The sequence below is a fragment of the Quercus suber genome, unplaced genomic scaffold, assembly GCF_002906115.3.
Source record: "Quercus suber isolate HL8 unplaced genomic scaffold, Cork oak 2.0 scaffold_383, whole genome shotgun sequence".
Lineage (NCBI taxonomy): Eukaryota > Viridiplantae > Streptophyta > Magnoliopsida > Fagales > Fagaceae > Quercus > Quercus suber.
The window spans coordinates 347,830-363,407 of record NW_027069835.1 but is presented as its reverse complement, the minus strand read 5'-3'; the positions used below and the strand labels follow the sequence as shown (position 1 = coordinate 363,407).

Sequence of the window (15,578 nt, the reverse complement as noted above, 5' to 3'; positions counted from 1 at the left end):
AGATTAGACAGAGAAAAATTCATGCAGAGATTTTCGTTAGAAAATCATCAATCTGAAAACAGATTCTAAATCAACACAAGGCAATTTTCTTCGTTAGAAAATCATCAATCTGATAATAGATTCTGAATCAACACAAGGCAATTTTCTTCTTGTCTTTAATTTGAGAACACTAAACCGAAATTATTCTAGCTGAAAACAGCATTTCTATAAATAGAATTCCATTTCACACCCACAAGGACATTAAAAGAATTTTCTGCCATTCTACTCCTTTTTGGACTTTGAGAGAGCTTTCTTCCTCTGTCCAAGCATATACCCATACAAGTGAGGACTGCCTGCAATATATAAAGTCATTTCATCAATTAAGAAGTCTGCAAACAAATGAAATTAGCCAACCAGATAATGAGTTATTATCTTTCAAAGAAGAATGCTGAGTTCATGCCTGGGACATAGATTCCGAGCGCAAGAATTGCAGCATAGAAGAAATCAAAAGAGAAGTTCCATTTGTTTGGCATCCTTATACAATACTTCTCAGATTCCTGCAAGCACATCAATTTATTCAGTGAACACATTCTTAACAAATAGTTTCATTGAAATTGCAAGTTAATTGTTGAAATGAAAATGCCTTTCAAAGCATTGTAAGCAGAGAGCAGGAGATAATAATCAAAAAGTCACCAAAATTAGTTTTCCCAACTCCACTCCAATCTTTTTTTCCTCATGTTGACCATTCTTTGTGTGTGTCCTACTTTTAAAAATGAATGACATAAATGATGAAATCAGCACATTTAAAACCAGGTCAATGCTTGTCAAGAGACTGTCAAACAATCCATTAATTGTGCTATATAACCCAAATGGGACTGTGGAATGCATATCTAACAGGCTAGGAGATTGCTTCTTCTCTTTTTTTTTTCTTTTTTTTGGAGGGGGTCTGCATTTGATCGAAACTCTCATACTCTCATAAGTCATAAAAGTCCTGAATATGGGGCCAGAAAGAGACCGTGAAATATATAAAAAGGTCTACAGACACAATCAACCGTTGCAGCAGTTTCACCATTAAGAGATATTTTTTAGCTTCACAAAATAAATGATGCAAGGAGCTAATTGATTTCACTGAAGTTGTTTCCCACACTCCAGAACCACTGTTACTGCACTTTGCAGCGTTTAATCAATACACAATTAAATAACACTTCACTAGGACAACTTCATTTTGATATATACATGAACTAGTAATTTAAAGTTGTTGTAGATATCAGATAATTCAGTTTAAGAGGTATATATTTCTACCGAAACATATGCATTAGCAAACGAAGTCTTGCTTTTCTGCATCATTAAAATTGTTACCTTGATGAATGGCAGGGCAACATATATTAGACCGACTTCACTAGTGATGCCAGTTGGATACAGCAACAAAAAGGTGCTATACCTGCATGTCATATATAATATTTTAATGAAACAAAGCAATCACTCCCTTTCCGTCCATTTGGCCAAATTACATAGTCTATACCTGAGCCACAAGAGCCATGAAGGTGCAAAACCAAGCGCCTCCTTCAGCCCAAAGAAAGAATACCGAATAATCTGCAGTAACCAAAGAAAAAAAAGGTTTCTAGTATTCTTTCTATAATACCATATGCACCAATAAAGAAAAATGAACACCAGGCTTACACTATACATTCAAATTCAGACTGCAGCATCAACCAACAAAAGTTGAGATTTGATTCAACATAAAAACCCTGTCATGCTATTTTGATTCTGGTCTACGAGTTTTACTTTTACTTGCACATCACCTAGCTATAAAAATAAAATTTTAAGAAAGATTGGAATTTTTTTCATTCTAAATCACTTATCACTGTAGTTTCTTCTCCTAATTTTAAAGTGCTAAACAAAACCCAGATATTCAAACTCAGCAATACATATTTATAGGATTCAATGCTCAGTAATTTTTTCATATAGGTGGGGTTTTATTTGTACCACGTCACCACTAATGGTTTTTTCATATAGGTGGTGTTTAGAAATTTGTACCACTTTACCACTAATCCTTTTATTGGTAACAGTTTGACACATACATAAAAACAGAACAAAACAGGAACCCAAGAATGCAATTGGAATAAAACTGAAAATCATAACACTTGCCTCCGTGATGGACCAGCTGATGACTAGGGAGGTCACAAGTATGTGAGTCTGAGTCTGCCAAAATCATAAACTACACATCACATATAGTCTAAAATAATAAAAACAATATATTGACAGTTGGGTATTACAAAAGAAATGCATTCATTCATTCATTGATTCAAACCTGAGGGAAACTCCACAAGATGAACCAAGTCAAATACAACCTTGAAGCTATCTGTGGCAATGTTGCTGATACTGGAGACCTCACCAGACCTGTTTTTAAAAAAAATTGGTAACAACAAAAACAATACGTATTGGTTTTGGTTTTGGTTTAACATAAAAACATGATCTTTAGGGAACATTATTGATGAACAAAACAGAACAAAACTCACCTACTAGACTATGAAAAATCTGTTTCCCCGGGGAATCCGAAACAACAACAACCAAAAGAAGTTAAGAAACTTAAACATGTGCAAACCAGAAGTGAGTGAATCTGAGACTATTTGAAATGGGAAAGTAATAATTAAAAAAGTAGAACAGAACCTCCAAGATGGCGGCGGTTTGAGCAAGCTGAAGGGGTCTTTCAACGGCAGAGTAGACGTGTTGATGCCCTGACTCTCTCACTGTCTTCACGGCAAGGTACAATACTTGAAACCTGCACAATTTTCAATTACACGCATGAAATTTTATATATATATAAAAGAGAAACAGATAGAAGGAAACGGGTGTGAGAGATCTGAGGAAATTTTTGGGAAATACCATCCAACGAAGACGGTCCAGTTGTAGACAGAGAGGTAAATGCGCCGGAGGAGAGACAAAAAACCCGCCATTAGAGAGAGATGGGTTGTTTGAAGTCTGAAAATTTAAGGAAATTGAAGAAGTGGTATTTATGATTGGTAGTGTTAGAAAGAGAGAACAGAAGGGAATTGAAGAAGTTTGTTTATTTAGTATTTAGTACTTATCCCTAAAAAACAAGAATTGAAGAGGTTTTTTTTTTAAAAAAAATCATAGAATTAAAGAGGTATGGGTGAGTAGCTCAACTACTTGGATTGGATCTCATCTATAAACTGAAAATTGAAAAACGTGTCTTTCTTTTCTATCTTCTTCGGTTGTTTTGTGTGTTTTTGAATTGCATTTGTGTTGTGTTGTTGCAAGTCGCAACTTCCAACTCCCAACAGTGCCACACCCAACGGATTTTAAAAGGGTTTAAAAGGGTGAGGGCCCAGCCAGGACAGCACTTTTTATCCGCCCTCATTTACCATCTTCTCGTATAATAATAATAAATCAAACTAGTATGTGTTTTTAATATATACATTCAAATTGTTTAAATTTAAAAGTGATAATATATTATAAACGATCTAAAAATAATAATTTATTTTTATCATATTGCCTAATAAACCCCATCTAACTCAATGTTATTATAATGTTTATCATTTTGCAAACTTATTTTTTCATTAAAAAATTTTTCATCAACATTAATATTTACTATCTCTTTTTGTTCTTTTTTTTTTAATAATTAAAAATATATATATTTCTTCTTGGCATTCTAGTTTCTTGGACTTATAACAACAGTGACAAAAATAAAAAATAATTATATTGTCAATAAATATCTTATTCATAATAGAGAAAATAAATTTGCAAATATTAAAGTGAAGTGTAAATGTGTATTGTGTAGTCCAAATTTTATAGGAGAAAGATTGGGGAAAAAAACTTCTGAATATGATATTTTATTAGGCCAAATTAAGTAACCTAATAATTTTGTGTTAAAAACAAGTCTAACAACTTGTTAGATTCAAATAAAAGTACAAATTTTAACAAAAAATCTCATTTTAAAGCATTTGTCTATATATCGTACGATACGATATGATACATACGATACACATACTATATCGTACGATTTATGAGAACTTACGATATGCTAATACGATATAGAACTTTTTACATAAGATACGATACATATTGTGTATCGTACGATACTAACTATGGGGGTAGACATTTTAATATTAAGTTTCCATTTATTTTGAAGTAAAATAAATTTTTAAATGGTTTTTTTTAGGTATGTGTTTGCATGTAAAATTTAGTCATATTTGTAAAATATTTTTCGTTAATTGTAAAATCCTTTTATAAAAAGTTGTAAAACGTTTTATTTTTAAAATTTTGGTAAAACATTTTACAAAAACATATAGTACAGGGGCTAAGTGATCTACAGAAGATGTGGGATGAAAAGGCATCGGTAGGGGAGCGTTCTACCTTAAAGGGAAGTTCTTGCTAAAAAGAATGCCCATGTTGTGGCAATTTCTCCCAAAACCCCATTTGGCAATTAGGTCATTGAGGTAGCCGGTGCCGTTGCTCCAACAATTGGTGCTAGAGGTCTAATACTGAAGTTTTTGTTTCGGCCATCAATGCTGTAGTTCAGTCATTGAAGACACTACTTTTACGACGACTGCCAAAGACACTGTTTCAACTACTAGTTCTTGCGATAAATGAAGGTTTGATAATCAAAGCTACCATTCTGGCCATTAGTGTACCGAAGACACTGCTCTAAAGGTAGTTGCTAGAGCCACTGTTTTGGAGGTCCGGTCATTGGTGACCAATGTCAAAGGTCTAATAATCAAAACTGCCATTCCAACCACTGGTATTAGCAGTTCGATCACCGAACTACCTTACTAGCGGCTTTGTAGCTAAACTGTCGATTTTGGTGGTTTACTTGGAAAAATTTTACTTATCATACCAAATATCTGAAAATATTTTTTTTCAAAACAAATGGAGCGTGAGATTTAAGATGATAATTTCTTGCTGCCACAGGCATTGTAAGTAAAGAACTTCTCTTTGATAACGATAGATGTGAGAGATAAGCTGTCCATCTGTTGTGCTTTCATTTGATTATAATTTTGAGGGAATTTGGCATATCGAATTCTCCTGCAACCCTTTATATGATGTATTCATACAATGATGTTTGCTTTAAGATGGAGTAGACATTCCAATTAATTATGTGACAATTTTTTTTAAGTGTATGTGGCGGTTCATTAGACAATTTTTATGTATTAAATTGTATGATTCATTGTATTATTTAAGCAAGGTTTACGTTATCTTGAGTAAGGAGATTTATGATTAAGAGTGTTATATTCTAATTTTTAATTGGACAAAGTTTGGCTACACACTTGGCTCCCGCTAAAAAAATTAACATGTCTGTATATATTTTGAAAATCTAATTGTTGGATTGCATGATCTTTATGTTCTTAACACATGTTAAATTTCTTGTCAATTGGATATTACTTACTATTCGATTCATAAAATTATATTTTATTCATAATTTTAGATCACAAAAACTTGAAAGTAAATCATTTGATTGATAACATAGTTATTAATTTTTGATCTTCTAAAATTTTTGCGAGTATAGAATATATAAAAAGAAAATGTGATCCAATAGTGATTTTTTGAAATTCATATTATAAAAAAAAAATGATATTGAGTTGAGTTGTAGCCTTAGGCTACAACTAAGTCTGTTGTCAAACTTTATTATTTTTAATGAGAGAGTGAGAGAGAGAGATTGTTGGTGTGTGGTTATCTGAGAGCTTAGATGGCTAATGTTTATTTTCTACTACTTAGGAGATTGGTTTACAAAAATTTAAAGTTTTACAATGTTAGGGGAAATTGATCAATAATGTAAATCCGTGAATTCACAATTAATTAGATTTGGTTTTCTCCTTGGAGTTGGGAAAATATCAAATAGCCCACTTATTATCATAAAAGTTTGGGGCAATTAGGGACTTTAGGCTAGGGCATAAATGACCTAAGTCTAGAGCCGGCCTAAAGAACTATATTTGCATAGAGGCAAACATTGCAAATGAGGGAGCACTATAGGTAAGAAATGTTAAAGATCTATTATTTTAACTATAAAACACTTAGAGCGCTATTCGGGAATGCCAAAATATATATATATATATATTTTACATCCTTAAATACTACTTTATTTATTGGGTTATGTTAACGGGTGCTGTTAGAGTAATGATTAATAATCTATTTTAGAAAAGTTTTGACACGACTTTTATGAGAAATAGAAAAGCTGTCATAACATTAATTGTTTTTTTTTCCCATAACATTTTTCTTTAAATGGATTATTAACCGTTATCCTAAGAGCATTCATTAGTATTTCTCTTATTTATTTTACTAACCCATTTTATAACTCACCTTACATCCTAGATTTTATTTTTACATACAACCTAATAAAATAATATAAACTATATACTAAAATAATAAAAAGTACTATTCTATCTCTATTTCCTCCCACTCTTTTTTTCTCTTCACACACAACTACAAGATTAATATAATGTTTTTTTTTTCTTTACAACCTATGAATAGTAGGGTTGCATATATGCAACCTTACTGTTCATAGGTTGTAATTTAAATATAAAAAAAAATTACAAATCTAGGTGGAGTGTGTTTTGGGTGTCTTAGGTTGTAAAATAGCAACTAGGGCGTGTTTACTCCGCTGACCTAGTTTTACTTGACCCATGGGCACAATGGACTGGCATAGTAGGCTATTAACTAGTTAATGGGCCAGGTCAGGCTGGGTCAGAAGAGAAAACTCTGGCCCATAACCCTGCCCATGGGCAATGCCCATTTTGTCTTTAGTCGACTGGGCTACTAGGGTGGACCTAATGGGCTACCCATGGGCTTGTGTTAGTATCTTATTTTAATATTTTTTTATAACGAAAAAATCAATTTTTTTTATAAGGGAATAATTAATATATTTTTTTTAAAGGAAAGAATTAAAGAATTCAATTCTTAATTAATTTTTTTTACAACCAAATTTATTTAATTTTTTGTTTTGTTGATAGAAACTTATTTAATTTTTTTATTAAGGTTTTAAAAATTTTTTTATATCTTGTAATATAAAAATTTCCAATGGTTAATTCAAAGTTACTAAACTACTAGAAAAATATATATTTAGTAAACTAAGTTGCTAGAATTCTAAGTAATTAGGCTGGCCAATAGGCTGGGCTACTGGATTAGCCCATGGGGCGCCTATGTGCATAAAAACTAGCCCATAACCTGACCTACAAGGCTATTGGGCTACCCATGGGCCTCAATAACAACGGGCCGAGCCGCTCATTAGTCCGATGAGCAGTCAAGCTACTGGGTTGGGCAGTGGGGCATGAGCTATTTAGTGACCCCTAACACCTCCAATGCTAGTGCTTACCAACTAACTTTAAAGAATCTTGTTCCATAATTCACTCAAGTGGAGTTTGGTATAACTTAATTTCTTTAGTTTATTTTGTTTTAAAAAGGAAGGAATAAGGATAAAAGTATAGTATAACTGTGAAAGTTTACTCTTCCTTTGTGGCCTGTTGTTCACTGTTCTTAAATTTAACTTTTAGCCCAATGTAACCAAACATTATTCCCAATCTGCACGGCGGAGAGGCCCATGGAGAATGATATCTCAATATATATATATATTTATTTATTTCACCAAAAAAAAAAAAAAAGATATCTCAATTTATAGTCAATCCAATCCCATGTAACTAAAGGTTGCTGTAGTGTCGGTGGTTCAAGAAATATATAAAGGTCTTCCTCAAATAAAAGAAAAAAGAAAAAAAAGAAATATATAAAGGTGAATCCAATAAAGTTCGCAGTTTTACACACACCTTTCACCCACCCCAACGGTCATATCTATCAACCTTTGTTTTTTTACTTTGTTCCCAAAATGGTCTGTGACTCACAGAAAGCGGCACTGTCGGATTCCTTTTCTAACGTACAAATTATAGAACAAAAGCAGGAAAAGAAAAACCTCATTCCCATTTTCTCTTTTATCCATTGGGTCCCATTTACAAAAGACACCCCCATATTCGTTTCCAAGAAGTGTCCACGTGTCCCGGTTTCTTTTTTTTTTGAGAAAGACGTGTCCCGGTTTCTAAGAGTGAACCTTTTACTCTCTCTATCAGACCGAGACAGACAAAGACACAGAAACTATTAATGGCTTTATAATTTATAGCTAAGCTTCTTCACTTTAGATTAGATACAACCACATTCATTTATAAGTTCCGTGACTTTGTAGAGAGGGTAAAGGGTGCTTTTTTCCACAGCCAAGCAAAAACCCAGTTGGGATGATGAGGCTTCTGCTTCAGTGTCAGCCTCATGGAGGAAGAGGAGGAGCACTGGCTGGACTTTTTGTTCTGATTTTTCCAGTGTTCTTGACTAGTTTCTTCAGCCCATTGGGCCATGCCTCGCCTTCCATGTTCACGGTAAGTTCACACTCTCTGGATCATTCATCATCATGTTTTTCTTTATTTTAAGACCTTTATTTTGTTCTTTAACAAAAACAAAAGCAAATTTCTATTTATTGGAGTAATTTTTCTTTTGTAGTCTTAGCTTCTTAATGTGACAGTAAGTGGGTCATTGAAAGTTTCCCGGGAAAGGTGTTTTTTTCTATAGTCCCTAAAAAATGTTTACTGGGAGTGAGTATTCTGGGTGTGTAATGTTTCAGAACAGGGTATGGATTACCTCTTTTGGGTTAATAGGGAGTGAGTTTAATTTATGCCAAAAAGTGAATAGAATGATTGGGTGGTTGTTATATTTTTAAGTGGATGAGGTTGAAATAAGTCATAAACAAGAGAAGATAAAGTTAAATTTGACTAGGAAGTGTTTGGATTTGTTGACTTGAACCGGTTGATTCTACTCAGATTGCCAACCAACTGAGAATCTATGATATATAAGGACTTCCCATCTGACCTTAGGAAGTTTAGAGATTATTTTTATTTAAATTAAATGATATGTTGTTATAATGAATATTCACCTAAAAAGGAAAGGATCGAAGCAAGAAAGGTCTGTGGTTTACATTGTTGGAAACCCTGAATGATGAGCTAATGAGTTTCACATCAATGATTGAAAGTTTGGAAAGATTAGTACTGACCATTTGCTGATTTCAGGGATTTATTTTTTGGGGTCAAATTTTTTAATATCTACAAGGTGCAAATTTCTGAATGGTTATTGAAGTTAAAAGATATAACAGTTAATAACAATTGTGCTAAATAGTAATTTGACTATTAATAACAATGATAATAGTTTGTTAAGAAAATTCATCCATATATATATATATATATGGAAGTTATCTTCTCTCCACACAAAACTCTCACTGATGTTGGCATTTATGCATAAAACTCAATATATTTGAATTCTTGGTTTATAAAATTCAAAGAAAGAAAATTCATTCAGGGTAATCACTAATCAATTTTTAAATGGATTGGTATCACAAAATTTGGCCTTACTTCTGTTTCTTTTCTTAAATTATCACTTAGACTGAGAAAGAAAAACGTTTTTCTTGTACTCAGTAAATTATATTATTGATTTTGTTATAATACCATGAATTGATATCGCTCTTTTCTTGGAATTTGTTATGCCTCTTCTATGTACTATTAATATTTATGCTACTTCTGTGATATACAAATCCAAGGATGGCGTAAACCCATACACAATCAGCCTGTTTTTAACATGGCACCGTGCCTATATATTGCTTTTTGGGGTCATAAATTTATTGTTTTATGAAATAATGGTGTTTACAGGAATGGAATGTTCCAAAACCAAGGCACTCACGTATTCTCAAGAGTGCTTTACAGCGCGAAACTGTAAGAGTTCAGCTGCAAACATGCTTTTTAAGTACATTTATAGTTCTCTTTGTAAAATCCTCTTCATGGTAAACATTTTATTCTTTTCATCAGACAAATTCTCAGCATTCAGATCTCTGGATTCCTTTGGCCAACCAAGGATGGAGACCTTGTGTTGAATCTCCAAAAACCCCTTGTAAGTGATCTGGAATAGAGTAACCATAAGAAGTTTACTTTGTGTTCAATCTGCTGTGTGCGGTATGAAGTATAGAGACAGTGTGTGTGTGACCTCATGTATTGTTTTTCATTAATCATGATCTAGTTCTTTTTTTTCTTTTTTTCTTTTTTTCTTTTTTCACTATTGGCCCTTTCTTTCATGCAGCATTACCAGAGAAATCTGAAGGTTATATTCAGGTATTTCTTGATGGAGGCTTGAACCAGCAGAGAATGGGGGTATGTACCAAAAGATTTTCTCGAACATTTAATTATATGTTTAGAGGTGACTAGAGATCATGGATAACAATAAGTTTATCAGAATTTGAAGTAACTTGTCTGTTTCAAAAAGTAGTATCAGAAGCTAAGTGTTATTTTGTCTTTTAAAGATATGTGATGCAGTTGCGGTTGCTAAAATACTGAATGCGACACTTGTCATCCCACATCTTGAAGTGAATCCTGTTTGGCAAGATTCAAGGTACTAGCAAGAACCATTTTGTTTTGGTTTTTCTCATTTCTTTATCTTATGGATTTTGGGAGAGGCTTATTAATGAAGTTGCATGATTTTTCTTTGCAGCTCATTCATGGATATATTTGATGTGGATCACTTTATTAATGTATTGAAGGATGATATTTCTATAGTTAAAGAGCTGCCTAATGAATTCTCCTGGAGCACAAGGGAGTATTATGCAACAGCAATCCGAGCTACTAGGATTAAGACAGCACCGGTTCATGCATCGGCCAACTGGTATCTAGATAATGTATTGCCTGTATTACAGAGGTTGGTAGTTTCCTAATCCTCTTGTTAGATTTATTGCTGAATTTTTCTTTAAATCCTCTGGTTGTAAGCATTTTTGTTGATTACATGGTTCAAATGTATAAAGTATCACATCCATGGCTAATTATAGGCTCAAAGACTGTATCTTTTTCCATAAACCACATAATTTATTTGTGAACTGAGATGCATTATTTCGATGGAAGATCTAGAATCTAATGACTTAATGTACTTTTTAGATGTTAAATTCAGTGCACCTAAGTTTCAAGCAGATATAGAGTATCTGATAGAAAAATATCACAATAAATGATTTTGGGTATTTGATATAACTCTATTTCTTTAAATGATGGAAATATTTAAATAGAATTTCTGGTCAAAGATTATAAAATGTTACGTCCAAGTTTCTTCAATGCTTATTGTCAGAACAGCTATATCTTCCATAGGTCAAATAGTAGTCCTCTTATTCCAGAGTAGACACACTGCTTGATTTATATTACCTGAAATTTTATTTTGAATATGAGACGAAGGACAAAGCTGCCTGCTTTTGATTAAGTATTTTAACATCTATGTATGTAACATTTACATAGAATGAATGGCCTTCGGAAACTACCTATCATTTTTCTAGTTCAGAAGAATGCCATTCCCATGGCAGCTCTGATGCAAACTACATGAAAATCTTACTACAATCTTTATAAATTCTAATTTAATAATCTTAGATGGTTGCCACTTGTTTGTTTATGTGTATGAAGTAACTTTCTACTTGATGAAGAATGGAAGAGGGTTGTGTAGTTTATTGTCTGTGAATGCTCTGGTACTGTTTTTATTTGTTTCCAGACAAGTTATAAAAAAGAAACCAAGTGGATGCTACCCAAGTATTTAGATTCAATTTGTACCCTTCAATAATGCAATGACATTGCTTAGATATGGGCTTTTATTTGTTTTCTGGATTTGGCCTTATCTCTAAATCATATTGTGTTCTGAAATTTGAGACACGTTTGTACGTTTCAGTTATGGAATTGCTGCAATTGCCCCATTCTCTCATCGTTTGGCTTTCGACAACTTGCCTATGGACATCCAACAGCTACGTTGTAAAGTTAACTTCCAAGCATTAGCTTTTGTTCCTCATATTAGACAGCTTGGTGATTCTCTTGTCAACCGACTCCGCAACCCTTTGGGTAAACATGGAGCACTTGGCACCAGCAACCTGCAGGAGAGCACAGTGGGGGCAGGGAATTTTGTGGTGCTACACCTTCGATTTGATAAAGTATGCCACTTCTCTCTCTCTCTCTCTCTCTCTCTCTCTCTCTCTCTCTTTATATATATATATATATATATGGGTTGGGTTATGTAATTTTAAGCAATGTTACACCACTCAATTTTTTATTTTATTTTATTTTTTCTTGATGTGAATTTTGACAAATTCACTGTTGTAATATATTTTCTTCTTATACGCCCTATGTTTGCAAAATTTCAAAATGATCAAAAGATTAGTAACTATGTCATCTATCAAAATTTTAATTTCAAGTTATGCATAAAAAATGAGTTTATGGATAGAATAATAAATAACATCCAATTAACACAAAATTTGGCAAGCATATTAAGAACATAGAGAGCATATAATCCACTTTCAATATATTAATATAGTATAAAAAGTTATTAAATCATGTAACATTGCTTAAAGCTACCCCCAATGTTCCTATCAAAAAAAAAAAAAAAAAGTTACCCCCAATGTAACTCTTCCTTAATATTACACCACCTAACAACTTAAAACTTTTTTTTGAATTAAAAATTTGAAAATCTCACCAATGAATTGCATAGTTTTAGTTCTTAAACTGCACATCAAATTGTGGTTTACTGTGGAGGTGGGGGAGGGGGGGATTTGAGGAAATTAAGGGAGAGCTGGAGAAGGGTCAGTTGGTGTGGTTTATGGGCGGTTTTCAAAACTTTTTTCCAATCACCAGATGAGCTTATCATTTGGAAAATTAATGCTGCCAACCACCAGCAGAAGCTGTCGGCTTGGTCATTTTTTGTTGGTTTGGTTGGCTTTTTGTACAGCCCTAATAGGTACTTCATAGTGCATTATGATTAAAGAATGATAATAACACTGTTCAAGCCATCAAACAAGCCAACATTTTATGCCTTTTGTGGCTGTTAAAATGTTTTGGGTCAAATATCTGAAGACATCCAATCTGTACATCATTGGGTTGAGCTTGTAAACTTAAATATTCTTTATATTGTTAAGCATTCAACAACTACTTTAACTTTAGGATCTAGAACTATCATGGATTTCACACTGACATAAAACACAATAAAATAGTCATGAGACTTACCTGGATCCATTGATGCAATTCTCTTGAGATCCTTTGAATAATAATAATTCTCTGTAGGATTGGTTTCTCTTTCTTCACCCTTTTGCTGTATATGTTTAGTACAGTCAGACTCAGTCTATGATGGGAAAAATTGAATACCTTAATGGATAGAGAGAGGACTAGTTTCCTAGTTTACTCTAATCTCCACCTTACCATAAAAGTTGGAGTCAGGAAACCACTTTTCTAATTGACCAATCAGATAAGACACTAATGGATATGTCTTTATATCCCATTAAACCTCTAACTTATCGCATGTGCCTCATCATGTGGGCCACCAAATTAATTAATAAATTAATTTAGTCTTACAGAGCTCCCTCAACGATTGAGTCATTGTTGTCATTGGAGGAAATCCGCACCATGGTTTTATGATCTTTTGAATTTTCCAGAATTTTTGAGTTTAGTTTATAAAGTTTTTAAACCTTGATTCCATGTTCTTGTTCATTAACCATGTCATTATGCAGGATATGGCGGCCCATTCAGCCTGTGACTTTGGTGGGGGCAAAGCTGAAAAGAAGGCTCTAGCCAAGTATAGACAAGCAATTTGGCAGGGAAGGGTCCTTAACTCCCAGTTCACAAATGAAGAGTTGAGGAATCAGGGTCGTTGCCCCTTGACTCCAGAAGAGATTGGATTGCTTCTTGCAGCTTTGGGCTTTGACAACAATACTAGGCTCTATCTTGCCTCCCACAAGGTTTATCATGTCTCAACTATTTTCTTGTCTACGCCACTTTTTGAGAAGTGAAATATATCTTTTTGCTCCTAGAGTTTTGATCTGTGAAATGGTTATGTTTCACAAGGTATTTGGTGGAGAAGCTAGGATTTCAACTTTGAAAAAGTTGTTCCCACTGATGGAAGACAAAAAGAGCTTAACTTCCAAAGCGGAACGGGCCCAGATTAAAGGAAAGGCATCCTTGTTAGCTGCAGTTGATTACTATGTTAGTATGCACAGCAACATCTTTATATCTGCTTCTCCAGGAAATATGCACAATGCATTGGTGAGTATTTCTACCTGGTGTCATCATAGATCTAAACATTTGGTTAAATGGTTGGAAGTTATGCTGCTGTCTCTGCTCTTAATCAACTTAAAGTGACGCATCCAGTTAGCTTGTTGAAGATAAAATTCTATAATGTTCCCATCCAATGGTTGGTCTTTGATGCACCACTTTATAATATGAGCGAGAAATTGGGATATGGGAATTTTTTAGACATCAGATCAATTAGGAAACTTTATAATGATAAATTACCACTTGTTCCAAAATTTCAAGCTGTTAGGAAATGGTAAATTGAATCATTATTCTAACCTCCTTCTCATATCTTAGGACCAAGCTCTAATACCATAATAAATTACCATTTGTTCTAAAAGTTTTAGTTGTTTGGAAAGAATGAATTTAATCATTTAACCATTAAGAACTCGTTAGGACGGAAATTTGCCAGGGTATCTACACTATTTTTTTTCTTGCTAGTTCTTCAGATTGCTTGTGCTAAACTTTAGTAGATTCATTTGTAAAACACAGAATTTCATTGTCATTTACTGAAGCCATTGAATTGAAGTTGAAAAAACATGCGCCAAAAGTTATTCAAGGTGTTCTCTTGCAATAATTTTCTGACTTAATCAAAAGTTTAAGAGAATTTTTTACAAATTTAATGTGCCATATATTCTTATTCAGTATTCTGCACTGCAGAATCCAGAAGACAATGACATTTTGTGATTTTTACAGGTGGGACATCGAACTTATGAAAACCTGAAAACTATAAGGCCGAATATGGCATTGTTGGGCCAACTCTTCCTAAATAAAAGCATGAGTTGGTCAGATTTCCAGCAGTCAGTGTTAGAAGGGCATGAAAACAGACAAGGGCAGATCAGATTAAGAAAACCAAAGCAGTCCATATATACATATCCTGCTCCTGATTGCATATGCCACAGTTGATTTATTTAATCAAGGATGTGAGCTGTCTCTATTTTATGATTTATCACTTCAACTATTATTTGTGGCTTCTAGCATGTAATATAACAGCAAATAAGTCACAATCCCATCTCCTATTCATAGGCCTGTTCATGTAATGATTGCAGTATATGTTTATGGTGGTTATTAAGGATGGGAGAGTGATGTTAAGGATGAGTTTGTAATCATCAATTTCTTCTGAATGATTAAAGTTACTGGACAACACTTTTCAAGATAGAACAATTTTATGATTAATCAGTTTACCATTCCAATTCATCTGCAGTATGTAAGCTCAAGTTTTTACTTTGTCATAGCTTCACTAAGTACCATTCATTGGTGGAGAGATTTGATTCTTCTCCTTTGCTTGACCGAGATAACTCAAAAATCTGCATGGAAGATTGATCTTGAAATTGCAATGATCTCCTAGAGCGGAGATCACATAGTGCAAGAAAAAAAAATCGCGATACCTTGTAAAAATGGCTTGCATTATAAGAAAATTTATTTTCCCATAATGGAAGATGAGATTATGAATATGAAATAAAATGGTAGCGATTGTAGGCCTGTAGCTGT

The 15,578-nt window shown here is 33.4% G+C and overlaps 2 protein-coding genes across 2 annotated transcripts; one reads left to right on the top strand and one right to left on the bottom strand.

Moving 5' to 3' along the window:
* Positions 1-63: 63 nt before the first annotated feature.
* On the bottom strand, positions 64-3,217 carry LOC112018088 (very-long-chain (3R)-3-hydroxyacyl-CoA dehydratase PASTICCINO 2A). Its single transcript, XM_024050594.2, has 9 exons — positions 2,866-3,217; positions 2,650-2,761; positions 2,499-2,517; positions 2,291-2,379; positions 2,128-2,181; positions 1,502-1,572; positions 1,339-1,420; positions 440-536; positions 64-332 (listed from the first exon to the last, which is right to left on the bottom strand). The coding sequence occupies exons 1-9, from the start codon at positions 2,934-2,936 to the stop codon at positions 262-264; spliced, it is 666 nt and encodes a 221-aa protein (XP_023906362.1). The 5' UTR covers positions 2,937-3,217; the 3' UTR covers positions 64-261.
* A 4,817-nt stretch (positions 3,218-8,034) lies between these two features.
* On the top strand, positions 8,035-15,284 carry LOC112018122 (O-fucosyltransferase 31). The gene is made up of 10 exons (XM_024050643.2): positions 8,035-8,351; positions 9,669-9,731; positions 9,825-9,906; positions 10,093-10,163; positions 10,313-10,401; positions 10,501-10,704; positions 11,707-11,962; positions 13,529-13,756; positions 13,863-14,060; positions 14,784-15,284. The coding sequence occupies exons 1-10, from the start codon at positions 8,214-8,216 to the stop codon at positions 14,991-14,993; spliced, it is 1,539 nt and encodes a 512-aa protein (XP_023906411.1). The 5' UTR covers positions 8,035-8,213; the 3' UTR covers positions 14,994-15,284.
* The last annotated feature ends 294 nt before the right edge of the window (positions 15,285-15,578 follow it).